The sequence below is a fragment of the Netta rufina genome (assembly GCF_964035555.1).
Source record: "Netta rufina genome assembly, chromosome: 4".
Classification (NCBI taxonomy): Eukaryota; Metazoa; Chordata; class Aves; order Anseriformes; family Anatidae; genus Netta; species Netta rufina.
In genome coordinates this window covers 53,830,181-53,855,314 of record NC_140127.1, presented here as the reverse complement: position 1 = coordinate 53,855,314, position 25,134 = coordinate 53,830,181, and the positions used below count along the sequence as shown (strand labels likewise).

At 44.8% G+C, this 25,134-nt stretch overlaps 1 protein-coding gene across 6 annotated transcripts in view; it reads left to right on the top strand.

The window, feature by feature from the left end:
* Positions 1-25,134, top strand: part of TBC1D1 (TBC1 domain family member 1) — a 109,326-nt gene that overhangs the window by 18,307 nt on the left and 65,885 nt on the right. The window contains exon 1 of one of the 6 annotated variants that reach the window (XM_084286092.1): positions 12,624-12,739. The exons of the other annotated variants lie outside the window; for them this stretch is intronic. Within the exon in view, the coding sequence (XP_084142218.1) occupies positions 12,710-12,739 (30 nt within the window). The 5' untranslated portion in view covers positions 12,624-12,709. Of the gene's footprint in view, positions 1-12,623; positions 12,740-25,134 lie in introns of those variants that run through there. 6 annotated transcript variants of the gene reach the window in all.

Sequence of the window (25,134 nt, the reverse complement as noted above, 5' to 3'; positions counted from 1 at the left end):
TCACATCTCCTTGCAACGAAGTACGGGTTGTGCCTGTGCAAAAGAAAGAGAATTCAACCTGGGTTTCTAGATGCGTGTACAGAATTAAGAATTCAGAAAATACTGTTTGATTCATATCAATGTTGAATGTTAGCCTGAACGTAAGATACCACAGAGGATAACTAATCATAAGGGAGCTCTGCCGTGTTTCCTGTAGTTACCCATTGCTGTGGCTTATTAAAGTTGATTTGAGAATAGAGGACGCTTGGAAGAATGCAGCCTTGTTGAATGCCAAATGCAAGTCAGAAAATCTAATCTGGATTCAATAGACAGTTTATATTTTTCATGTAATTAATGATCGTAAGGAATTTAAAGTATGTGCAGTTGCGATGTTTTAAAATCAGTTTTGTGCTATGTGGTGCAGTGAGGGTTCTATGCAATTCAAAGCCAGAAAATATGTTTTAGAGGGGAAAATAGAACTGCTTTGGCAAAGAACAGTTTGTGTAAAGAGTCAGTCTTATTTAATGCAGTGTTAGTTTTCATGGCACACCATACAATAACATATTGAAAACAGTGTAATTCAGTTAGTGAAAGATAACATTTTTAAATGGGGGAGATTGCTCTCTCAAATATATGAAAAAACAAAGGCCATAGCTGTCATGTGGGTTAATGCAAAATATCCAGACAAACTCTTGCATAAATCAGGTTTTAGGACTGGGTCCTATGTCAGTGATCTTCCCTCAAGACGAGTAAAACCAAAAACTTTCTCTTTTTCTTTGCTTCACAAGTTTCTCCAAAAAGCTTGGGCTTTAGCTCCCTTGGAGATGCTTTAACATGTACGTTCGTGTTCCTGCAATTTATTCCTTTTTCAGGTTCTAAAGTGGCCCTAATGGATAAATTCAAGCCATACGCATTAAAACACAAAGATGCCAATTAATAAATAATGATACTGAATAAATCACCCTCCTGAAATAGCTCCTTGTTTTTCCACGCAATCAGCTTGTCATTTAGAGTTTTGCCTGCATGGCCCCGGCATTTCTGCTGTGCCCTCAGGGTCATCAGATGGGGGCTCTCTGCCTGGTGGAGCAGAGACCCTGAGCAGAGGAGGCGTATATAACTGCTCTATTTACTGCACTACCACGGTCTCCCATCCCAATATATGTCCAAGTGAATAATGGTAACAAATCACTATTATAAAATCGGTGCTTTCCCTTGCCTGCTGTAGACACAGTTGCTCTATATTTCTGTTATTTTACCCTCTCTGAGGACGTCAAGTTATGGGAAGGGTTGTGGGAAATATTTTCCTAAAGGATGATTTGTGTGACTGGACAAACACAGGCTTAAATGGGTATGTGTGCCTGCCCCAAAGGTTGAGCATCGACGATCTGATACAAGGATTGAGTGGATAATGCCAGTTTATCCTTGCCTTGTCCTTTGCAGGAAACTACAGCCCGATGCGTGCTGCTGCTTTCTTTCCCACCCTCCCCCTGCTTTTCCCTGTGACACTTACTGAGATGTATCAGGGCTGTAAAAACAGCTGGGCTGCTGATCCCTCCTGCCTTGGGCTAAGTTTCATCCTTCTGTGTAACTGATGGAGAGCTTTTAGTTTCCTAAAGCCTCTTGTTTCAGCCTTAACAAATAAACAAGCAAAGAAACAAAGCCCAGCCTGGCTTCAGGCACATGTAACGCGAGCGCGCTTGCAGGTACGTGGCTTCTGATTTCTGTGGTTAATTCCTTGAGAAAGATTTTCGATGAGACAAAACCACCTTCGAAACCAGATCAAAAGAAAGCAATAGCTGTCGTGCATTAGTGTGTTCAGGATGATTAGCACAGCTGATATAACACCCCTAGTAGGAAAATCAGGCTTATTCCTTTGATTAAAAATGTAAACGGGGGCCTGGCATTTGCCTAGGAAGTAATAACATGCTGAAGTCTTGAACAGCAAAGCTCCGTTCACCACTTTCACTTCTCTGTGGGCGCTTAGCCCCTGCTCTAAGGTCCCCTGAGCGAGTAGCTTTTTTCCCCTCTCCCTTCACAACAGTTCGCAGACTCATCACAGCTCGAGCCGAGGTGTTTAAGTGCCACTTAGTGGCTGTCCAGAGCAAATGTAAGATGCTGTGCTAGCTGGGACAGTTTCACCTCTCCTGCTATTGCACCAGCAGGGGAATGCCTCCTTGCCTTATCTTTGACAGCTTAAGATTGTCTGAAATCAATCCAAAAACCCTGGTGGGCTTTAGGTAAGAATTTCAGTGCCATTGAAACTTACTTGTTTCCAAATTTGAAGTTCTGTTTGCGTTCTCCTTGTGCCTTTTTTTGGCAATAAAAACTTGTAAAAGTATTGTGATGAGTTGCTATTTTGCTGTGTGGTGAGCTAGCACAGGACCCAACAGTGAGAAAAGGTGCTGCCTGAGAACCAAAATGCTGGCATTCCTAGAACTGCTAACAAAATGCACTTTATTCTTCACTATTAACACTGGAGGGGAAAAAATAAGGCACATGATTCATTGGGCTTAGTGTTTGGCATTAGCTGATGTTCTGGGATGTCTGCTCCTTAGCAGGATGGAAGTGAAAACTGACACGTTATGAGCATGATGTATGGATACCTGGTCCTAAGGACCGAGGTTTCTCTTCTCAAAACTGAAAGAACTTCAGAGTGTAACTTACCTCTAAGTTACTAATTCAATAATGAAATAGTTGCATCCAGAGGACAACAGACATGGGAGTGCATGCACTGTTTGTGTGCAGGCCTCCTCTTTGCTTGTAGGAGATTTTCAGTGGGTGCTCTGCAGGTTGTGAACTGTAGAAAACGTGCTTCCAATTTTCCATTAAAATGAAGACTTTTTGCCTTTTTGTTTTGTTTTGTTTCAGCAGAAGCTTTACAGTTGTTGTGTTTTTAAAGAGTACCTGTATGCCAGCTGTGTTTGCAAGAGTCAGAAATGTTCCCAGCAACATCAAACAAATAAAGTGTGGGTTTCGACTTACAGGCTCAAGTTACAGAATGCAAACTGGCAAGATCTCAGGATAAACCCATTCACACAACCTGAGATAGTGAACTTCCAACAAGTCGTATAAGAACTCTGTACATGATAAATTTTCCTTTTGCAGATAACGCGCAGTGCCTTGACTTTTACACACATACACACAGAGATATTTCAGTCTGCTCTAAAAGTCTTGATGCCACCTTAAGACAGCTCAGCCACAGCTGAACTAGACTTCCAGGAAGCAGTCTCAAGGGGAGTTCAATCCCAAGTGGGCTGTGAGTGAAGTCAAAGCACATGTATGGGGCTGACATTACAGATATGCAATGAGAGAATGTAGTATGTGTATTTTTTAAAACTCTTTCTGTTTGGCTGTATATTACATTTTTTGGATATTAGAAGCAAACTCAGAAAATGAATTAAAGCTAGCCAGAATTTAACTTATAAATCTGTTATGCTTGAAACAGCAGGCTGAGAATTCACTGGATGCCGGGGTAGAAAACCCTGCTCAGATAACTTCTGAGGTTCGCTTGTGAATTTGGGTCTCTGTGCCTGTGAATGCATTCAAATACGTGAGCTCAGCCCCAGGTTGCAGTGGTATCTGAACTTACCGTGTTCCAAATTAAGTTGTGTTGCTCTCCTCCTCCAGTGCTCCCACGGCAGGCAGATGGGATGTGAACTGTAGGGTGAGATTGCTGGAGTGAAGAGTCCGGCTGTCCAGCCCAGCCTTCCAGCTGTGTGCATTATTTTTCCGGAATACCAGAATTCCCTGTTGGTACTGGTAATGCTCAGGAGGGAGGAAACAGCAGAATCAGCCCTTGATTATTTTATTGTAACATCATTAATCTATTTCAATGGGGTAGCACAATCCCAGCTGTATTTGGGGCTTCATTCATGAGAACACGCACGCATTTTCTCAATTTTACCTACTCCAGGAGCCTCGTGGCTGCGAGTTCTAGGATATCTCTGCTGTAAGAAATGATTAAAGAGACCTGCAGGGAGCGAGTCCCTCTTGCCCGTGGGGATGGGTGGTTTGGGGAGAGCTGATTCAGCTGCCGAGGCTCCATTGTTCTCGCGGAGGAGCGGAAGCGCAGTCAGCACATGTGGCAGAAATGTGCAGCCGTGCCCTCCAGTAACGCATCCTGAGCCCTTTGAAGTGATCCGCCTTTATCAAAACCACAGAAGATCAATAAGGACGAGCCCCGTCGCTGGATTTTATGTCTCCGGCTCGTGTGTTGTATTTCACAAATGATTTCCAGCGTGTTTTTAGGAGTCAGACAGAACTGGCTTGGGACAGCTACACGCGGAGCGCTGTCTGTGGGGAAACCTGGGGCTGCAAGCTCCTGAAGGAGAAGTTAATGGGAAAAAGGGGGGTTTCAGAGCGGTAGAGACGGTGCCTGAATCCTGGTTTTAAAGGTGTTTTATTGCCGTTTTGTGGCTTTGCTGCTATTGAAAGACAGCGTGGCTTAGCCAAAACCAAATAAAATCTGACCCAAGAGCCCAGATCATTGACTACGATGTGCTTCGTAGGTGAATAAGCCCTGAGAAGAGGGTAGGAGGGGGAAATGTAAGAAGCAGTCAGTGAAAAGCGTGTGTGAGGGAGCTCTGCTGCTGAAACTTTCCACTGTCGGGATGGAAGAAGGAATGTAATCAGTGGCACAATACGGCAAGCGCAGAACTGCAGAGAGCTCAATAAAAACGCCGGTCTGTGGGCATCGTACAAAGTCACCCAGTGAGCAAATCGCAATACCGGGAGCTTTCCAGGCACGTTCCGGCTTCCGCACGGCACAGGAAACTTCGAGGGCAGGACCGTGCTGCAGCCTGCAACCCAAGGGAGGGCTGGCGATGGGAAGAGGTGCGGGGTGTGGGCTGGGCCGGGCTGCTCGGTGCACTTTTTAGGTTCCTGCGTTGGGTCCAGCTCTCCCAAGGAACCTGCAGCGAGTGGATCTCACCCCGGGTGGTGCACAGGAGGCCGCTGCTATGAGGGCGACGCTGCAGAAACTGAAGCTGCTTCAGCTCGACGCTGGGAAAGAGCAGGACAATGCGGTACTCCCTTCCTCTTCTTGTTTTATCTGTGTTTAAGGTGCATATAGCAACTCGGTCTGGGTTTTTGGCGGGGGCAGGATTAGGTCCTTTTCAGGCAAATAGCTTTTGCACCCGCGTGCTCTTTGTGTGCAATTTGCAGTAGCCCCATGGACAGTAGGTGAGTTCTGGCCCCTGCACCTGCTGAGGTGTAAACCTGGCCTGATAGCCTTTGTCATTTTCAGCAAAAACAAGAATATTATCATTTGATGAGGGAAAAGAAGCGTTAATGCTTAAAGTTTTACTCCAACTACCATTTTTTCCTTCTGTTTGTAGTGAAGTGGATGTTGCTTTAGAATATCTCAACTCCAGTATGCTTCCAGTAGACTTTGTGTACTGCCTGTGGGGACTGCTGCAGAACCCAGCTAGCAGTTGGTGTGATCTTTGCATATATCGGTGCTGTTAGGTTCGTGAAGCCATTAGTTTGTTATGGAGAACTGAGAAGACTGGCTACTTCTCAGGCTCTTCATATTGTGGCATTCAATATGCTTTCCTAGTCTGCTACTGTTGCAACTGAAGTGCACAAAATAATATGGCCAGGGTAGTGGGGCTATTTTCATGTTTATGGTTAATTATGGGAGCAGAGAGCTAGGCTATAACTAAGTACGTGTTATAAGTACGCATAAAGTATGCATTAAAAATTGTTCATATTGAAACTCATTACTGGACGTCTGTAATACAATGAAGTGCATGTGGACATCTTGACTAACACAAATCCCATTTTGTAGGCATTTGTAGGAACGCTTCACCCACAGCATGTGGAGTAGATAAGTTTTATGACTGGTTAAAAGAAACCAAAACACAGTTAAGATGTCACTTTCTGTTCATAGTCTGTTTTTCCTCAACACTTTCTAGAAGTCTCTTACTGCTTAACTTGTCCATTATTGGAAGTAGCAGCGTGTAGTATTTCCATGTTTTTTTCCAGTGTGAGTAGTGCCTCTGCACAAAGGAAATGAGACATTTTCAAATCAAGTGTCCGTCTTCCTATCCGAGTAACTTGGTTTAACTATTTAACTTTCAAGGCCAAGAAACACTTTAAGAGCAACCTTTTAATTGCATTTTAGAAAAGACTTCTTAAACGTCTGGAGGGTTTTTTGCTGGTGATTGCTGTGAGGAAGCAGGGGGAGGCTGGATGAGAAGGGTGCAAAATCCTTCCCTAGACATTTAGCTAATGCCAGGGGATGGTAATCCTTGTTTAATTGTCACATCCTTCACGTCCCACTGCCAGGGGTGGGGTGGCTGTTGAAATAAGCAGCCTTGCATCATTCATGTTTTAGGGTTTATCCAGTTATGTCCGTGTGTGTGTGCAGGTGTGCATTGTCCCTGTGGGTGCTGCTCTCTCCCCAGAGCTTTCTCAGCAGCTTGAAGAGCTCAGCTAGTTGTTGCTCAGCCTGGTCGCACTGAGAAGAACAAGAAATACTGGCCTCCAGGGAGAAAAACAGGAAGTTTCTAACCGTTTCAGATACGGTCAGGATCTCACTGATGATCTCGAGGGCTCCACCTCTGTCTTTGTCACCGCTTGTTGGCAGCATCCCCATATGTTTTGAGCTCCGTTCTCTGCTCCTGCAGTTTGCCAGTTTGCACTACCTGTGGTCTATGCTTCTTGATCCAGTTTCACAGCTGCTAGAAAACCCTCTGTCCCAAAAGAGAGTGAGTGCTTGGAACCTCTGATGCTTCTACGTGCAGAGTTTCCCCTGTTGTTTGCTTGCCACATTGTCCTTTTGGTTTTCTTGCCTCCAGCCATTCAAATTGAAGTGGTATCTCTGCAGGTCTGCCTGAACTTATCTTCAGATTCAGGCTGTGGTTTTTTGCTCATTTAGGGAGATCTGATCACTTGGTCACAACCGGCTCACTCAGCAGTGCACATTTGATCTTGGTCAAATGCAAACATATAATTACACTTTAGCTGAATTAGTCAGAAACCATGGCAGAGTTCCTGACAGCTTCAAGCTCTTTTTTTTAATTTTTCCTGTGAAGACAAAAAAAAAATACTCAATCCAGCATAAAGTTTGCCAATCCAAAGTTTACTCATCAGTGGTTTTGAAAGTATTTGAAGTGGCAGGATGATTTCAGCCCAGATGAGTATTATGCATCAGATGGCATCGGTGGTCGTGAATGGGTACCAGGACCCTAAAGCTGGATTGTGTTTATTGACACACTGATTGTATATAGCCTTGGTCTCTTTCTTTTTCTGTGTATTTTTATCCTAGTATCCCAAAAGTTATCTCTGTACCTGAATATGCCCAGAGAAGCTATGGATGCCCCATCCTTGGAGGTGTTCAAGGCCAGGTTGGATGAGGCTTTAAGCAATCTGGTCTAGTGGGAGGTGTCCCTGCCCCTGGCAGGGAGGTTGGAGCTAGATGGTCTTTAAGGTCCCTTGGACACAAACCATTCTGTGATTCTATACTATCTTGGATACCTTTGGTATCCCTTGTGTTTGTTGGTCAGATGCTATGCATCTAAAAGTGTCCCTTTGTCAGCTTCTCCTCCTGTAGCCAACTTCAGGTGCTGCAGGTAAAAGTACTTTTTCCTGGGTTTGGATTCTTTATACTCTTCATCCTTTTCATTAGAGGGGTCCCATATGGGATGATGGCAGCATTTTCCCCAGTCCCTTGTTTGATGAAAGACTTCCAAAACCTCTCTGCTCTGAACTTTCATCAAATGCTAAGAGATGCTCCATTCCATTCTGGGTACCTGCTGTCACCCACAGCTGCCTCATAGTAGGGCAGAAGAAGAGCAATTCATTTTCTCTCAATAGACCGTTTTCAAGGGAAAAAAACAAACAAAAAGACCTCTTTGGTCAAAACAGATCCATGGGGAAAAATCTTAAGAAAATGTTAGCAACTAGGAAAGACTTTAACCTTATACATCGTCTCGTGTTATCTCATATGCTCATGATCTCACTCTAGCTGATGAAACCTTGCCTGAAAGCTTTTGCCCAAGGAGGGTTTAATTCCATTGTCTGCTGAGCAATGTGGCCCTGGGGCTCTTGTTCTTCTCTTCTACGTGGTGCAGGATCACAGATCCCTTCACAAATCCCTCCTTCCCTTGGTCCTCTTGCTGACATCCAGGTTCCCAAATGAGCTCATGGTAACTCTTTTGCTCTGACACAGTTGGAGAGGGATGGTTCCTGCTGGCTGGGAAGAGGACAGCTAATCTGCCATCAAGGCTGTCTTTCACTCTCACACAGTCAACGGCAGGAAATGGTAATGCTATTCAAATCAAAGAATTTTGGCAATGACAAATTTGGTAGCTGAACGAGCAATCGTATGGAAGCTGAAACCAACAGAAGCGGCTGGAAAGGGTTCCGCTGCCGAGGTCAGTGCCCAGGGCTCTGGCAAGGAATCATTGCCTTCTGTCGGGCTGCTGCACAGGGAGGGGATTGCGTGTTATCTCTGGGCACCAGCCCAAAGTCTGGTGTTTTTCTTGCTTGCTGCTGGTTAGCAGATAGCCAAAATCCTTCAGTCTATGATCTTAACTGACTAACAGTGCAGAGATTACCCCAAACATCGTCATTTCCAGTATTCTTACAGAAGTAACTCTTTCCATCTTTTTCCTCTGACAAAAGAGAAACCATCTAACCTGCTATGGGGAGTGGGAAGGGTTGAGACAAGACTTAAAGACATCCTAATGAACAGTTAAAACTAAGTATTGAAGGATAAAAATTGTGGGTGTTTTTAAACAAAGGCCAAATAACAGATGGTGGTAATTACTGGCAGGTATATTCTTCTGTTGCATTTTATCAAAGACCTTGTGTAGGACAGACTTGAACAGGGAAAGAAGGGGTAAATGGAATATGTAATGGGTAATGTGAATAGAGGGGGTCATCCAAGAAAAGAAAGGCTTGCAAAAACATATTTATGGAAAAAGTTTCAGAGAAAGCTTCAAAAGGGAATAGGGTCTGCTATAAAACTACCACCAAAGTTAAAAGCAGCTGGAGAGGCCAGCTCTCAGGTGATTGTGGTTGTGGCTGCAATCTTAATGCAGTTTCTTGTTAGACTTTGCTCAGTGGTGACATACTGTGAAGACTCTTAAAAAATATTTACAGCCATTAAACCTAAAGAAAGCTAAAATCAGAAGAGAGCAAGTCAGAAAATGTTCCTTTTGAGTTAAAAGGTTGATTACATCAATGTGTCTTTATATCTCTCTCCTCTCTCTATCCTTATGTCCAACTGGTTTCTTTTAACGTGGAGAGCTTTGTTTGAGGAGAAATAATGAGGGTAATATTTGTGTATGTGTAAATTTATGAAGGACATCTGTAAAACTGAAAGATCCTTTTTCTGACGATGTAAGCTTTCAGTTGTGGCTTTGAAGCATTTTAATTGCTGCTATTTTAAAAACAGCCACAAATATCTTGTTAATATTTTCCATGATAACATGGAACAGTTCACAGGAATGAGGGTTTTGTCTCTCTTTTTTTTTTTTTTTTTTAAGATCATATGCTTAGATAAGATAGTGTCAAGTGCTACTTACTGTTTATGCAATACAGATGTCATTCCCGAGCCCTGAATTTTTCCATTTACCCAAAATGGATATATAGTATTTTTGGAGAGACAGTTATTTGCACAAGACAAACTTAAAATAGAAAAATACAGAGGTTCTTTTTTTAGAAAGTTGAACATCCTGAAAAATGAATGCAGTTATTGTTCCTACTACATTGCTGTTTTGGAAGGTGAGCAAAACAGTGACCTTTTCATTTACACTGAAGAATTCCATGCATTACCAAACATTTTTATATCTGAGCACTTAAGCCTTGCCACCAGCTCTTTCTCAAATGCTCTTGAGTGTACCCACTCCTTCCTTCAAGGCTGGCAAATATCACCTCCATTTAACAGATAAACTAAAACAGACAGTGGTGAAACAGCTTGCCTGAAAATCATGTTAACAGCGGAAGCTGGAATTCATTCACTGTTACTCTACCTCCTAATTCAGTGTCTTCACCACAAGACATCCCAGCCCTATAGCACGTAGAAGATTTCAGAGCGTACATAAAATCATACAGGCATCACTATAACAACTGCATGCAGCAGGTTTAGAAGCTGAGTGGCATGAAGTAACACACTGAGGATGCTTTTTGAGCTGGTGGCAGTCAGGGCTACAAGCCAGGTCTCCTGACTGACATCGGCATTTAAGAGACTCAGAGGATGTGTGTGTATTGTTAGCTGGAAACTGCGGAAGGGTGCCAGTCAGGAAGGGGGAGCTGGAAAAGCTCCCAAGCAGGCAGGATCCCCTCAGAAAAGGGGGCAGAAATAATCATTTAGACATGATATTGTTCACATTCAATGTTAGAGAAATGCAGCTCCAATGCTACCGTCACATGGTAGATATTATGTGCTGCTCATAGTTTTACAGTATGCTGTGGCATTGTTCTTGCATGAAATAAAAGTAGACCGAGTTTACATACTTAAAACCTAAGTATTTCTAGGTTTCTTGTAAGGTGCCTAGTTTAAAGCCCTAAGAACAGATTTCCCTTTATTCATGTACGTGCTCTGTACATCACGAGCAGTAGCAGCAGGAAAGTCTCTCCCCTCTATCATGCCAGTAAACCTTCTGGTGGGTACAACCACCAGAGTGAGTGCTGGTCACACTTAGTCATTATTAGGTTTATGGGTAAAGAAAGTCCATGCATTCAAATGGCCCACTGCCACTACCATAATGACAAGATAAACCATTGGCTATGCCTGTGAATGGCTTCTACTTTCACCTGTACAGTTATTAGAAAAACGGATCTCTGTTCTTTTATGAAATATTAAATGTATTTGTTATGGCTTTAATTATAGAAGCTGTAGCATAGGTTTTAAGTTAATTAAAAACAAGCTCTGGGGAGGCTTTGGGCTATCCAACCATGAGAAGGTAACTGCAAGTAAACTGCACGTTGCTTTTACAGCTCATATTGGTTAGGATTTTGTGGCTTCCTGGCAAATGTTGCTCAGGAAAAGGTGTCTACAGGATTTCAACCTTCCACATTATCTCTCTTCCTCTGACTGTGTGTCTTTGAGCAAGCCACCTAAACTGGTCAAGCCTTATGTTGATTTTACAGGTGGGTAAACTAATATTTAGGTTAAAGACTCAATTACTTAATTAAAGACTCAATGAGTCCTAATATCCAAGGGAAGGAGGTTTCCCCAGTCCCCCTGCCACCAGCCCAGCTTGGCCAGGGAGCTGCTGTGTAAGACCAAGGCTGGGCATGCACTGCTCTGCACTAGGTCTTGCATCCACCACGGTCAGATACTTTCAGCCGTAGGCTATCAGCAATGTGCTGTTCCAGACCAGAGACACTACTTCTCACGGACTCATTCCTTCATGCCGTGTGTGCTAGCCACCATCCCCAGGTAATTGTTAATATTCTCGGTCAGTGATCTGGTTTGGTTTTATGGTTTGTCTGGTGTTCCTCTGGAGGTGGGTGGAAGCGTTGTGTTTGGTATAGCAAAGACGCAAGCATGAGCTGTGCAGCTGAGCTTTTGTGTTGGTAAGGAGCTGGGCAATCCCCTCAGCCCGCTATGGCACACTATCACACGCCAGTGCCGTGATGCTCACCAAATCAGTGACAATCTGAGAAACACTGCTTGTCATTTAGTCTTAGTGTAACCTCTTAAAAATGCGCTCTGTCTAATTCAGTGCTGCTGAACTGGCCCTGTCAGCTGGAGGCAATAAGCTGTCTTGCTCACTTCGTATAAAACCAGGGCATGCAAGGCTGTGGGCAGGGGAGAAGGGGCCCAAACTGCCCATTTTCTGCCTCAATGAGCTGAAAGGGTGGCTCTGCTTCTCCCCAGCCCGCGTGCTGAGGTATCGCTCGGTGCTTCGCTGGATGCCCAGCGACTGGGACGAGTGGGACGGTGTCGGGTCTGAACCGGGAGGCGACTCCGTCAGCCCTAGGCCCACAAATGCTGGCACGTGCAGGACATTTGGCTGGCTGGAGGAAAGCAGCTTTGGGCAAAGTGGAGAGCTGAATCTGGCACTTCAACATCAGGCTTTGAGCAGCTGAACTGTCCTGGGGAGAAGCGCAGGGCAAAGCACGGTGCTTTTCTGTTGGGATTTCGCAAACCTGGTTCTTCGCTTTGTTTCTGTGAGGTGATGGAAAGTAAAGGGCTTTTTGTTTTGGCTGAAGCGGAGCATTTCCTTGAAATCCAAGCCTCTTTTCCCCCAGTTCTGTCCTGTTTCCCCCTCTGTCAGGGGGCAGGTCGCATCCCTTCACCCCCTCAGCTTTTAAATCTCTCCCTGATCCACCTGAAACACCACCAGCCGCCTGCCTGGGAACCTGCCGCCCTACGGGGGCTTTCAAAGGGGAAGATAATAACAAGAATCGGGCGAACTTCAGGCATGACTGCGATGCTGCCGTGCCCCCAGGAGGGTTTTTGGGGCCGAGGCCCATGAGCACAGCTTCTCAGGGCGAGTTACCCGAGGGGGGCGACCCGGCCCGGCCGGCAGCGGGCTGAGGCCGGAGCCCCGGAGGAGGCGGAGCGCGGCGGGGGCGGGCGCGGCCCCCGGCCCGGCCTCCGGCCCTTCCCTTCCTCCCTTCCCTTCCCTTTCCCTCGCCTCCTTCTCTTCCCTTCCCGGCCTTTCCCTTCCCTTCCCTTCCCGCCCGGGCGAGCGCTGTCGGAGGGCGGCCGGGGCCGCTCCCGGCCGGCGCATGAGGAGGCGGCGGGGAGCCCTGAGGGGCGCCCGCAGCGATGTCCCCGCTCTTCGGTTGGGTGGCCAAGGTGAGCCCGGGGGGTTGGAGGGGCTCGGAGAGGGCAAAGGAGGAAAGCTGGAAAACGGGGTTAAAAACGGGTAAAAAACGGGGTTAAAAGCGAAGCCCCGGCTGCGCTGCGGGGCTGTAGGGGGGGAAAGGTGCGAGTGAAAGCGCGCCCGGGGGTGCTCCGGGAACACCTCACAGCGATCCCGCTGCTTGGGTCCGACTCTTTCCTAAGTTTTTTTTTTGGCATTTGTGGAATTTATAGAGAGCGGTAGGCTAGTTTATGATGCGGGACTTAGTTAAGTGTGCCAACATATGGGACCTGCTGGCTCTTGCACCTGTGTGTCAGAGGCTCCAGCAGTGCTTGTGGAGCTCCGTGTGGGTACAAGGCAGCTGAGGTGGCTTAAGAAAGCCTGGAATTCAGTTTAAAGCTGATGTTTCAGAAGCAGGTTGGTTTTCTTGTTGGTTTCCCCCACACAAACACACACAGTGTAACAGTCCTGAGTGGAAAGTGACCTGTGTGAGATTCGGTGTGGAGGCACAAGGGAAAGTGCAGAAGAGGGGCAGGTGAGGCCGAGCCGTGTGACAGGCAAGAACTAGGGGTCCTTTGAGGAATTAGCCATAAAAATAAGACCATATCTTGAAGTTAAAAACTAATGGGCGGTCTAGTCCGTTAGGCAGACCCACAGAACCTGGTTCTCCCGTCTGCTTTGCTGGGTGTAAATGGGCAGCTGCTTAGCTGCTGTAATGCAGCCCCCTTCCCAGATCTGTAGGAGGCAGAGCACCCCTGGGAAAGGTGGTGGGGAGGGGAGCTCGGTGCTGACTGTGTCACCCCCATTCAGGTTCTCAGCCGGAAGGATTTGTTCTGATCTGTCCTAAAAAGGATAGGCTTTTTGTTTTTTAGCCGTGCCCTGAAAAGTAGAAGTGTATCCTTTCCTCTTCCTACTTGTGATCTTAATCTGTTTAAATAGCTACTGAGTGGGGCTTTTGCTTTTGTTATTTATTTATTGATTTTAAAGTAGTTCCTTCTGCCATCATTGCGGCTCTGTCCCATCAGTGGTGCAAGGCCTGATCTGCCGTGCGTTTACCTGAGGAAATGATCCCGTGCCGGCTGCCACAAGCACACCGATCCCGTCTACAGGTGGCTGCTGTTGAAAATGAGCGGCTCTGTTGAGTAAATACTGCAGGACGGAGCCGTGGGGCAGCCCCTTTACCCCCCCTCATTGTGAGTTTCCCGGCTGGACAAAGCCGCTAGTCAGAGAGGAGCGAGTCTTGGAAGAGGCACAAGGCAGAGCCTGTGGTGCGCAGACTTGGCTGCGCTTCTGGGGGGAGTAACAGGAGCTCCTGCAGAAACGCGCTCCTGGCTTCGCTCGGAGAAGTGTTTTCTGGGCTTTCAAAGCCAGTTATTACAGTGCTGCTTCCTTGCAAGTGTCTAGCATTAGTCTTTTAATGGCAGCTAATCGCCAGCCCTAACTTGGGAGGGAGAGCAAAGCGGTGTACTTAGAAAAATGAGGCTTGCTAACAGAGGAAGCCATCCAGCCTGCTAAAATTTGATCGGTAAAAATGTAGGAAATACTGCTGGATGCTTTCAACACAACGGCAAGCCTTGATGGGTTTTATAAGATGGTGGTCCCTTCCAGAAGAGGGAATGACTTGAGGGTGTGTGTGTGTGAACTGCCCCCCCTCGAAACAAAGCTGGGCAGCTGTTACTTAAAAAGAAAAAATGATTCCCTCACCCAGGAACCTAAGTGCTTAGTGTCCCTGTGCAAGTCCTCAGACCTGTAGGTGCTTACAAGTGAAGTAATTTACTCCCGTGTGCTATAAAATTGATCCCCGTTGTTTGTATAAGTGTTAGCTTTTAGCATGTCTTTATCGATATTTTACGTGCTGTTTTGCCTTGCTCATCTCCCATCTTCACACAGACTCCTCAGAGGTGAGCTCTGTCGTGTCGGTATTATCCACACTAGCAGTGTGGGTGCTGGCTAAACCACTGAGTGATGTTGTGGTAGATCGTGAACTCTTAAACACTGACTTATTGTAGTCTATTAAATGATTTATATGAAAGAGAATAGTTATACCTGCTGTTCCTGCATGGTTTTATACAAAATCAGACAACTGACTTCAGGGAAATCCTTGACTAAGCACCTTGAAACATAGCTTGTTCAAAGCGTAAGCTAACTGTAGGTAGACAATAGTCACTTTAATAACCAAAGATACTTTGGTTTAGTTCACTGCAATAACTGCTATAAAACATACATAATTTTGAAGTCAAAAACCCAAAGCTTTCCATCTGCAAATAAAAAATATACGGAAATGTGGGGTTCTTTAGCAATTTATGGTGTACTTGCATACCGTTAATTCATCAAAGAGAGATAACAGTGCAGTGATAGTTGCAAAGAGCTTTTTTATTTGGTTTAATTGTATTTAATACAGCTTTAGTTTAAGTAAGAAAAAAACAACTTTAGCGTTAGTCATCTACAATTGTGGCTTCATTTTATAATACAAGTTTCTATTCATAAGCTACCTGACAGAGCCACAATTAAGAAACGATCACTGAAGAAATAAAGAAATAAACTGCTCTTGGCATAATAAATTGTATAGATAGAGAATCTGAGTAAATGTGTCCTCAGCTTCTCAGCTAGTTAAGCAGTTTATGCATAGTGTCTGGCTAGTTACAAAGAAATGCTGTATATTATATAAAAGCTGTGTTTAGCTTCAGCTCATTTTCCCTATAGGATTATAAACCAACAAGGTAAAGTGAAGTAAGCTAATATAAAATGCTAAGCAAGGTTACATGATCTAAATTGAGTTTTTTTTCTACAACGATTTTGGTGGTGTGGATCGATCAACCCCTGTCGGCTGTCTCCACAGCCCCATCCCCTTCCAGCCTGCAGGACGGCAGGTCTCCCACCGTCCCCGAGAGGGAACGGGGTGCAGCAGGGCTTCACTGCAGCCCAAAGTACTTTCGAGAATGGGCCACCAGGCTGGCAAAAAAAGCACGCAGGCATTGCAGGGTGGGTTTGCCACGCCGCTGTCCCCATCTGGTTTGGCTAATCTTGCACCTTGCACTGAGAAGCTGATCGCTTGGACTTCTGTGCCAAAGAATGGGTTCTGGAGTGTGTTCACAATAGGTCCTCTCAAATTCCCTATAGCAAAGCAAGAAGTAGTTTTCTCAAGGACTGCTGAGGCAGAATCACCGGTGATCTTTATTCAGTGTAGGAAGCTCACAGAGCATTAGGAAAGAAAACTTGTATGCTACTTAGGGCAGCAGTGTGTGGATACCTGGCTATCATTACTTAAGTAAGATAATAAGACTAGAAATGCCACTAATTTTTCTTCGAATACTAATATAATTCAATAGGCAGTGGTAGAAGTGATTTTGCTCATGTTTTGCCTTTTTTTTTTCCCTATAACTTTCTAAATAACTGAGTGCCTAATAGACCTCTGGAGGAGAATGTGTGGGGGTAACCATCTACTTAGCTTATGTCAGAAGCTGCAAATGCAGTTCATTTGCCTTCTGGAAGAGAATGAGAAGGAATGACAGACTGAAAATCAGGAAGCACAAGAAATCCCTCCCCTTCCTTTTTTCCTTTTTATTCTGAAGGGCCTATCTTGTCTCTTTTCCTGGTCTGGTTTAGGGTACATCCTACTTGCACGTGGGTGTGTTTTGTTGTAACTGTACTCACTTGTCTTTCCTTTATTCCCCACTGCTTCTAGTCAAGCCGAGGACCCGTGGGCATCTTTAATCCCTCAGTGAATGGTTTGTGTTTTCGCCAAATGAATCAGGATTTGGTCTCATAAGGAGCCCTGATAACTGGTCATTTTAACACTACCAAAGGCTTGGTAAACTTTGAAGTTTATTAAGCCTTAGTTTTAAGTCCATCTTACTTGTAAGATGGTAAATTAGCTGGGGAGGTGAATCAATGTGCTTGTATCCTTTGGTGTACACCCTTGTTTGTGCTAGTGCAGTTACCCCCATAACCCTGTTTCTAAATAAATTCAGAGACTTGCAAGCTGAATCAAAAATCAGGGAGTTAATTGTGAATTAATGTCAAGGAAGATTTGGGGAGGAGTGGGGAAGGAATGCTCAGATGCTGCAGTTTCTCTTCTAGAAGAAACCTTTAACGTGGTGAGTAGAGCCAGGGGGACAGACCCTCACTTGTCTCCCATGCCAGATGCCTGCAACGCAGAAAAGAGAAACTTGAGATTTCTGCAGGAGCTGTGTTTCCGTGCCCGAGTTCATGCAGTGCCCCTGTCAGAGACTGCAGGACTGCTGTTTGGTGTATTTCTCCAGGTCAGGTTTTTTTTTTTTGGAGGGGGGGGAATGTTGTCACTGACTGCCAGCGTTGGGATAAGCGCCGATCCTCGTTGGCGTTCTGTATGCCAGTCACTCCCCGCCTTGCCCGCGGGTCTCGGCGATGACAGAGGAGCACGCGCTCAGCATCCCAATGAAGTGGGTCCCGCGGTCACACCGCTCCCTTACTCAGCACTTACACAGCTCTCTGGGGCTGCTCTGCCTCTGTTCTCCCTCCTTCCATTGCTTTCTTTGGACACGGTCCAGATTAGACCCACCTCACTTACACGTCCCGGGTTCCCTGGGAGAAACGCAGGACGCAGGCAGGCTCACACCGCTTCTGTGGGGCTGTACCATGCTGTGTGGCAGCGTCCTCTGCCTCTGTAAGGTGCTCGAAGGGAGCTTAGGAAGGAGCAGGTCTCTCTAGACTGAAATTCCTCATCATGTAGATTTCAGCTCACAAAGGCTTTTCTATTGAATCATTTATGCTTTTCTGAATTAATTTCTTATGAGCATCTACTTTCAGGTTCACGTCGACCTCCAGATTTATTAATAAGCCAAGGCTGACGAGGCTGCTTAGCTTGCTGTTTTACACAGGTCCTGCCCTCTGCAATTCAGACCAGAACTTTTAGACTCCAATTGAAAGCTGTTTGCTTTTCTGCTGAAAAGCTCTCCTGCAATCTTCACGTGGTAAACATGTTTTGGGCCAAACCAATAGCAAAGATACCAGTAGGTCCTGCAGGATCAGGGAGGGTTCCTGGTCCCATCAGAGACAGAGAGTACAGCTCAGTTTTGGGGTTTTATATATGTATATATGGCATGGCAGTTTACCTTTGGTTTACACGTTGATGATCTAAAATACTGCCTGAAATCATAGCCTGCTTTTCTGGAAGGCTGATATAATGAAAGTCTCCTGTGTGCAGTAGAAGTGTTTCTGAGAACGTGAAAGCAGCAGTTTGGCTCTGGGTTCCCCAAACAGAAATATCCGTAAGGCAAAAGTTGGGCAAAACACCACTTTGTGCAGAGATCAGCTCGCGGAGTTCCAGTTTGCATTGGCTTTCCAGCAGCCGGCATGGATGCGAGGAATGGGGCCCATCAGATATTTGCGTTGTTGGCTTGTTGACCTTCTGACTGCTGCTGTGTGAGAATCTCATGCCTGAAGAAGTAGCCCAGAGTTTCTGGGGTTTAGGCTACTTTTTTAGTCTGCCACGAAGTGGAGCACTGTGGAGAAAGACTGTAAAAGTGTGCATCTCCTTCTGTCCTCTGGGCAATGTGCACATGAGCCTGTGTGCGTTGATGGTGCCGTTCAAAAAAAAATATAAAAAATTACATGAATCTTGGCTGAAATACCTGGAAGCTTCTCCCCAGTGTAAAAGTTGCTGGCTGTGGACATGGGAATGCTTTTCTTACTGCCTTTTACAGCATCATCACAGGATTATTTTTTTTCCAGGGGGGATCTTTGATATGCAGTAACCAAACAGGATTTTCAGGTACACATATCCTGAGAAACTGCAGGTCTGAGGAGAGCAGACATAGTTAGTTACCCAGGCACACTCCCAACTACTGAAAATGGGAAAGATGAGCTAAATGAAGCAGTATTCCCTCTCCTCCCCCCCTTTTTTTTTGTGTGTGTGTGTTTATTTCCAGGAGCTCTGTAACCAGATGTCTTACTCTTACTAGATCCAATAACAGTTGCCTCTCTGCATTTACAGGACCCTTGGCCTGGTGCTATAGTACCAATGAGGTGAGCTCACTCAAGCTGTTGTCATGGAAATTTGGATGGCTAGCACTTTTCTCTAAATGTTTCATGCTGGTTTTGTTTCTTCAGACTTTTTTTTTTTTCTTTATAGCTTCCAATCTCCCCACAGGCAAGCCGTGGAAAAGGAGATTTGATAGAAATGCTTTGGAGTTCTAGGCGACGATGTGCAAGGAGCCTGTATTTAAAACTCTGTCGGTAGTTACCCAGAACCTGAACCAAAAATCCGTGCTGAAATTTTGGAATGAGGATAAATCCCACTGGAACACAGCCTGTAGGATTTAGCATCCCGTGGAAGCGACTGACAGTTCCCCTTGCTGTATAGCTGGGGGAGGCTGACTTGTGTGGACTTCAGAAACGTTTTTATTTGAAAACACAGTTTAGGGAGCTCATACTACATTTAGTGGGTGAATCACAGAGTCATATACAAAACTATTTATTGTGGGCTGTTATAATTCAGGCAGCATTTTGTCAGTTTGAAAGCATTATCGAATCTTTAAAAACACCACATATGTTTAAAAGAATCAATGCAGAAGAGCCCAGTCCACATGTGTGTTAGGTGGGGCTGAAATACCAGCAGTCCCCAGTGCTGACATCATGCTTGGGGTGGGAAAGAGACACAGACACAAAGGCTTTCCTTAAAATCTTGTCTTCTTTCCCTTACTGCTTTCCTTCAGCTGTTCTCACAGAGCACTGCCCTTGCGTCCCCCTCCAACTTTTTGTGGGGACCCTCTATGTCTGTGACGTCTGTTTTAGAAACGTTGAATACTCACCACTCCCTTTTGGGTTTCCTCTCTGAGTAAGGATTTAAATATAGAATACTTTGGAAATACCATGAAGGTCAGAATTCCCTCGCTGTGAAAGGGGTGTAACCGGCGAGTTGTCCAGCTTAGCTGAAGTTCAGTCCTTGTGGTTGTCCACCTGCCTTACCATTTCCTAATGGGGAACCCAGCTGTAACTTGTGGTGAAGAGAGGAATATGAACAAAAAAGGAATAATGGAAAATTTACTCTTGGAAGAAACAGGGTAGGTTTAAAATAGCTGTCTCATAACCCTGAATAGGGAAGAGGATCTGCATTTGTGTGCATCGTTACAGTTTGTGGCTCAATAAGGTATGATGTAGATCAGATTTGGTATTTATACAATACTAATGCAGATAAGTAGCAGGAGCTCCAGAAATGCTTACGATGATGGGCCAGCATATATTGTTGAACATCTTTGTTTACACTCTTATCAGTACAACTTTTTATTGATTAGGGTTCTCCCCTATCTTGCCCTATCATGTGGACACTTGGTTTGGAAAGGCCCCATGGCTGGGTCTGTGCGGTGACTGCTGGTTATCTCGCTTCCCATCAGTGCAGCGAGCTTGCCCTGACTACAGTGATGGAAGAGCATCATTAACATTTTAGTAGATATCTTGAGAATCGATCTTCCATTTTCAAACAAATCAGTTGGGTGCTGTGGTGTGTCCTTTCCACACTGTGTGCTTTTGGTTTTTTGTTGTTTTTTTTTTTTTTTTTCTTTCTGCATTGCTTTCTTACACAAAACAAGAAGACTCAAAGTAACTAATTGCCCTGAATTTCTTCTCTTGCTGTGTATTTATTACATAATTAGGGGTTCCAAACTCCTGGCAGGCATCAGGTAGGGCTGGATGCTGGTTCCGTGTTGTAAGGGCAGCTATCTGAAGAGACCAGATGATGCAGGTAAATGACCTGACTGCAGCTTCAGAGGATTGTTGATGATACTGTGTAATGGCTAATGGAGATAGAACAGGAGGATGGATTTCAGCTGTTACTCTTCAATTACTGGAGCCTTCCTAGATGAGTGCTGAACTGAGGTGATTGAAAGAAAGTTGTTGGCACAGGCTGCAGGTCTAGAGCTCTGTCCTTGTAGGGCTGTAGTGAGTTTGGTACGGGTCATTGACATTCTTGTTGGAGTTCTAGGCAGTGGGGAGAACCATTTTTATAATCTGGAAGCATTGCTAAAATTGCCTCTGGTTTCTTTTGTAGGGAGACACCTTGGCTTGTCCTTGGGGTGGCTTTCAGGAGTGATCCCTTAGCTGAATTTATCCTGGTGGTGCCTTTTATCCCTGTTTTGGCAACTCTTGTCCATGCAGGACTGAATGTGCAGCTTTATCTAAAAAGGACAGTGACATCTGTGTTTTGTCTTGGGTCATGCAAATTCACTTTTGGCTGTCAACACAGGGAGGAGGCTTGGCTGTCCTGTAGCAGTTAAAAGAGACCAGCCAGTGGGGATGCCAGCCTTTAGATGAAGAAACGAGGCCTGATTAACTGCCAGAAGCACAGGCAAGTGATAGCAGACGTGAAGTAGTGTGGTGTGGGGTGGTCTGCCAGACTTGGGATGCTTGGTTTTAGCTATGTTCCTATGACCCATGACGGCATTGGCAGTGAAATGCTGTCTTGCAGACAGTCTGTAATTATAAACAGCACATTTTTCACACTGATCATCTTCTTCTGAATACATCATTAAATATCTTCTTTAGACATCTAGCATCCCTTCTCTTTTTTTTCCTTGCTTCACTTTTCTAGCATCCTTACATACCTGATGTGAATATAATAGGCTTCTTACAGTGACTTTCAAAGGTACTTCAAGTAAGGGTTTATGGATCCAGTACTCTACAATGACACCTTTTTCCAAACTTTTTTTCCCCAGATTTTTGTCAAATCTGGATGTGAGACAGAACAGGTCACAGAAAAGTTTTCACCAACTTTAAAAGATGCAGCTGTCTTAAAATTCTACCAGGAGGGAAGAAGCAGGCTCTCATTTGTCTTTTATCAGCAGGAATTGGAAGCACTTGCTTTTTAGGACAATGATCCTTGACTCTTGGGAGGAAAAACTGGCAAATGTCCTTAATGTGATCTGGCTATATCTTAATGGAGGGAACCTTGAGTAAACAGTTTGCTCTTCCCATTACTTTCCTAAGGACGTTCTGCAGTTACAGGAAGCTATCAATGCGATGTTGGGCAGCAATGTGCTTTGGAGTGTCCTTGATTACAGGTTAGAAACTATTTCAGGAGAGTTAGAACCATGGCCTATCCTGTTGCAGCTAAATTTCCTTCCCCCTCCCCCCCGAAAAAAAAAAAGAAAAAGATTTTCATTCAAATTACATGATAAATGTTTTAGTTTAAATAGCCTTTAATGAATAATGGGAGGTGAGTGAGCTTTCTTTGAGTTGTTTGCTTCAAAAATCAAAGTACGGCTTAATTCTGTAGGTTGTTAACAATTTTTCTGTCTGTTCTCTAAATAGTAAGGGTCTTGATATCAGTTGTGGGTTACACTCAAGTGTATGTTTGTGTTGTTCTTCCTCTTCCATTACACTGAATGCACTGTGCCTTAGGAATGCCTGGTCAAAATCAGCAGCATTAACTTTAATCTTCAGATCAGCCTCTGTTAGTTCAGCGGAGTATCTTGCTTTTCCGAAGACAACCACCTAGGTAGGAAACAAAGGCTGGCAAACACCTAGTTTCAGTTCATATTCTCAAATGAAGTTAATTTTTGTAAACAAATACACTCTAACTCACCCAAAATAATAATGTATTTTAGAAAAAAATAAATATTAACAGCTAGTATCAACTACACGTGTGGATTTTTGGAACTGTACAGTTAGATGACCAGTTCTGGTAATGTCTAACCTGTCTTCAGAGATCACTAACTTGTCACATGAGAAGGTGATGTAAATCCTGCTTTTCCCAGATGGAAGTTGGGTACTTTTCAAGGCATTAACTTCTGTGAAATGGGATGTTCGTGGGCAGTTTAACTGTTCCAGTCCTGTCCATCTGTAAGCTGAGCTGAGGCAGGTGAGATCTGTTACCACGCGACACAGCTGCAGATCCTTGCTCCTCCAAGAGCAGATGGGTTCACGTGCCTGTTAAACATACCAGGCAGGCAGAGTGCTGGAAAAAAAGCTTCGTGCTTTCTGCATTCTGGTTCTCTTGGGACCTCCATAAGTTTAATGTCCGAGTAAGATTCTCCCCACAAAAAACACCGCATGTAGTTCTAGGGAGAAAGACCGTGGGGCTGTCTCATCCCTCAAGAGGTCTTCCTGAGCTCTCAGAGTAAGGGAGAAGTGTTGTGCTCTGTTGCAGGTAGAGCTGACTTACACACCAGATCAGTCAAAGGCACTCATAGGCTTTCCTTTTTCCCTCTCCAGTGACAATTTCAAAAGAAAAATCCACGGGAGGTGGATTTTTGACACTCACTTAGATCAGCCATCTGAAAAGGTTGTGTCACAACTAATCTCAGTTGTAATGAGGGCACACATCACAACTCGAATTTTCCTCCCTTGTTTGGAGTTGGATATTGCTTTTTAAAAAAGAGGCAGAACAATTTGAGGCTTTTTATCATCTGAAATCTGTTTTGCTAGCTCCTGTTTTGCCAGTTGTCCCTATGTAAACTGTGATAAAAGCTTTGAGAGCAAAGGAGGTGGGGAGAGGACCTGTCTTCTATTATGAAACTGGAATTTAATCTGATATTTTTTTGTTCCCAAAACGTTCTTAGTAACTCATTTCCTGTTCTAAATGCTCTTGTTGCCTTTCAGTTTAAAAACCAAAATGCCCCAACAACAAAACCTGTCCCGAAAGCTTTCAAATGTCATTGCTGTCTCTTTCCATTTATACCCATGTAGGAACAGGATTCCTCTTGTTCCCTTCCCTTAGCCTCCAGCTCTGCCCTGGGCCTGTCTCAGCCGTGTAAAAGGAGCTGCTTGCAATACCAAAGAGCAAAAAGGGATTTAATATCTGTTCATAATGAATGAGCACAGAGGTTCCTGGCTATTACTTTGCAACTGTTACTGCCTCCACATTAAGCAGTCACCTCATAACATGTGAGCCAGGAATCCTTCAGGTATGCCCAGTAATCATTGTTATGTCTTCAAGTGCCATTTTAATTCGTAAAACTGCACGGAAGGAGAACTTTGAAACAAACGACGGAGAAGGAAACACTATGAAGATGTTCACCTGCCACTTGAGATACCCGGTGACTTGCTTCATTTCACATTTGTTGCTTAAAGGTTGTGGTATTGAACAGAGGGGGGATGGAGCTGTACAAGACAAAAAGAAATGGTTTGGATTGCAAGCAGAGAGAGGGGCTGAGGAAGAACTACTACCATGTAATAAGCCCTCTGGGTATGAAGTAAACTATACCACCAGGTTTCTCAGGAGCAGATTTTGCAGGAATACCTCCTTCAGAGCCAGGCTCTGTGTTCAGAGCTGCACTGAAGCCCCACAGGGGCGTTCCATCAGCTGCAGTTTATTTTTGATCGTGCTTTTTCCCGGGGAAGGGTCCCAAAAATAAGCAGCAGTCCAGGAGACGGTGGCTCATTTGTGGCAAGTTGCCAGGTTTTGTCGTATTTGGGGCTTCAGGGAAGGTATGTCTTGAAAGCATGTAAATAAAACATCAAAGTGTGTCAGCAGCATGAGGCATCTGTCCTGGGGAGGAAACACTACCACAAAATAGAATAGCCCAGCTTCGCTGGAACATCAAGTACAATTATGTTCTATTTCTGAGCTTGTTTGCATTAATTTATAAAAGCTTTCTGCAAATATTGTTGGTTTTTTTTTTTTTTAGAAAGGACAGATCTTTTTGTGCCTGTTTAAGTTGCAAGGAGTGTTTTCCAACTCACGTTACTTTGGAAAAGATTACACTTCTTGCTTTGGTCTGAGGATTTGTGAGGAAGTTTCTCAAGCTATTTGTCTGTAGCAAAGGAGCGTGGTGGTGTGGGAGCAGCACGCTGTACTTGGAGCATCAGCCTGCAGTACTCAGCAGGTTTGTGACTTGTGGGAAGTACGGTCTCCTTTGACTTTTTATGATCACATGTAAACTAACAGCACACACGGAGTACCTGGAGCTATCGTTCCCTTCAGAGGATGCTGCTAGTGCCACTCGGCCACCAGGCTCCAAGTCAAAAAGAACTGGATTCACACAGGTGACTGCACACAGAACATCCTTGGAAAGTGAGTGCACTCTTGGTTATCAGCTTCCTGCACATCCCTGCAGAACTGGAGTCTCAGCCCCATCACCCTCACTTACCCCATTCTCTGTAGAGTGCCCATGTGAACCCTAACAAAGCAAACTGCACGTGCAAGCAGACCTGCAGTATGATCACTTCTCCTTTCCTAGGCCTGGGGTGATATTATTCAGCCATTGAGATTTTTGTGCTCCACCTTGTTCACTTTCAAGATATCACCAAGTTGTCTGGCTACGTGAGACACCTAATGCATGTTAGGTACTACAAAGAGAAATGATGCTGCCTATTATTATTATTTGTTTTCCCTTCTGCTTAGAACCCATGCAGCTTTGGTGGTGGTGGGTAGTAGGACTGTGAGATAGACCAACACGCCTGGATGGTAAAG